Source organism: Orycteropus afer, unplaced genomic scaffold (genome assembly GCF_000298275.1).
Source record: "Orycteropus afer afer isolate SDZICR_OR568_19922 unplaced genomic scaffold, OryAfe1.0 scaffold18287, whole genome shotgun sequence".
In the NCBI taxonomy this organism is placed as follows: domain Eukaryota; kingdom Metazoa; phylum Chordata; class Mammalia; order Tubulidentata; family Orycteropodidae; genus Orycteropus; species Orycteropus afer.
This window is the reverse complement of record NW_006939874.1, coordinates 1-1,322: the sequence shown is the minus strand read 5'-3', so window position 1 is coordinate 1,322 and position 1,322 is coordinate 1. Positions and strand designations below refer to the sequence as shown.

The window sequence follows — 1,322 nt, the reverse complement described above, 5'->3', positions numbered from 1 at the left end:
CAATTTGCTTTCTTTTCTGTTCCTTTTGGTTTCTTAAGACAAACCAAAGACCAAAAACCCAGAGAGCCCGTGCGTGGGGTGCCCAGGGCACCCGGGCCGCTGCCCGCTTAAAGCGCAGGGCTCGGCCGGCTGGCGGGCGGGCCCGGCCCGCTCTAGTCTCCGCCAAAGCCAATTGGAACCGATTTGGGCGTGTGAGGCTGTTTGTTCTCTCTCTGTGCCGGCCGCCTGCACCGCGCGCCCCCGCTGACGCCCCCTCTTTTCTCTTCTGTCTCTTGTTCTAGGAGGAGAGTTAATATTGCCCATTATCACGGAGGACTCCTTAGACCCCCCTCCCGTGGCCACCCGCTCCCCCTTCGTGCCCCCGCCCCCCACCTTCTACCCCTTCCTCACGGGCGTGGGCGCCACCCAGGACACCCTGCCCCCGCCCGCGGCGCGCCGCCCGGCCGCCGGGGGCCCGTGCCAGGCCGAGCGGGACGACAGCGACTGTGAGGAGCCCCTGGAGGCCTCGGGCTTTGCCTCCGGGGAGGTCTTTGACTCCAGCCTCCCCCCCACGGACGACGAGGACTTTTACACCACCTTCCCCCTGGTCACGGACCGCACCACCCTGCTGTCGCCCCGCAAGCCCGCTCCCCGGCCCAACCTCAGGACAGATGGGGCCACGGGCGCCCCCGGGGTGCTGCTCGCGCCCTCCGCCCTGGCCCCCAACCTGCCGGCGGGCAAAATGAACCACCGAGACCCGCTGCAGCCCTTGCTGGAGAACCCGCCCCTGGGGCCCGGGGCCCCCACGTCCTTCGAGCCGCGGAGGCCCCCGCCCCTGCGCCCCGGCGTGACCTCGGCCCCGGGCTTCCCCCATCTCCCCACAGCCAACCCCACGGGGCCCGGGGAGCGCGGGCCGCCGGGCGCGGTGGAGGTGATCCGGGAGTCGAGCAGCACCACGGGCATGGTGGTGGGCATCGTGGCGGCGGCGGCGCTGTGCATCCTCATCCTGCTGTACGCCATGTACAAGTACCGCAACCGCGACGAGGGCTCCTACCAGGTGGACCAGAGCCGGAACTACATCAGTAACTCGGCCCAGAGCAATGGCGCCGTGGTGAAGGAGAAGGCCCCGGCCGCCCCCAAGACGCCCAGCAAGGCCAAGAAGAACAAAGACAAGGAGTATTACGTCTGACCAGCCCGGCGCGCGCCCCACTGCCATCCGCCCCTCCTGGGAGGGCCCGGGAGGACGGCGCGGCCCTCACCCTGCCAGGGCCCTGGGGACCCACTCCTCGCCGCCTCAGACTTCCGTCGCCAAGAGGAAACAAACGCAAAAAAAAAAAAAAAAA

The 1,322-nt window shown here is 68.6% G+C and overlaps 1 protein-coding gene across 1 annotated transcript; it reads left to right on the top strand.

Annotated features, from left to right (window-relative positions):
- Window positions 1-281: 281 nt before the first annotated feature.
- Window positions 282-1,168, top strand: LOC103213620 (neurexin-2-beta; the record flags this gene model as incomplete). Its single annotated transcript, XM_007959352.1, has 1 exon — window positions 282-1,168. A coding segment is annotated over one exon (887 nt), but the record flags the coding sequence as incomplete, so codon positions are not given.
- Between the last annotated feature and the right edge of the window lie 154 nt (window positions 1,169-1,322).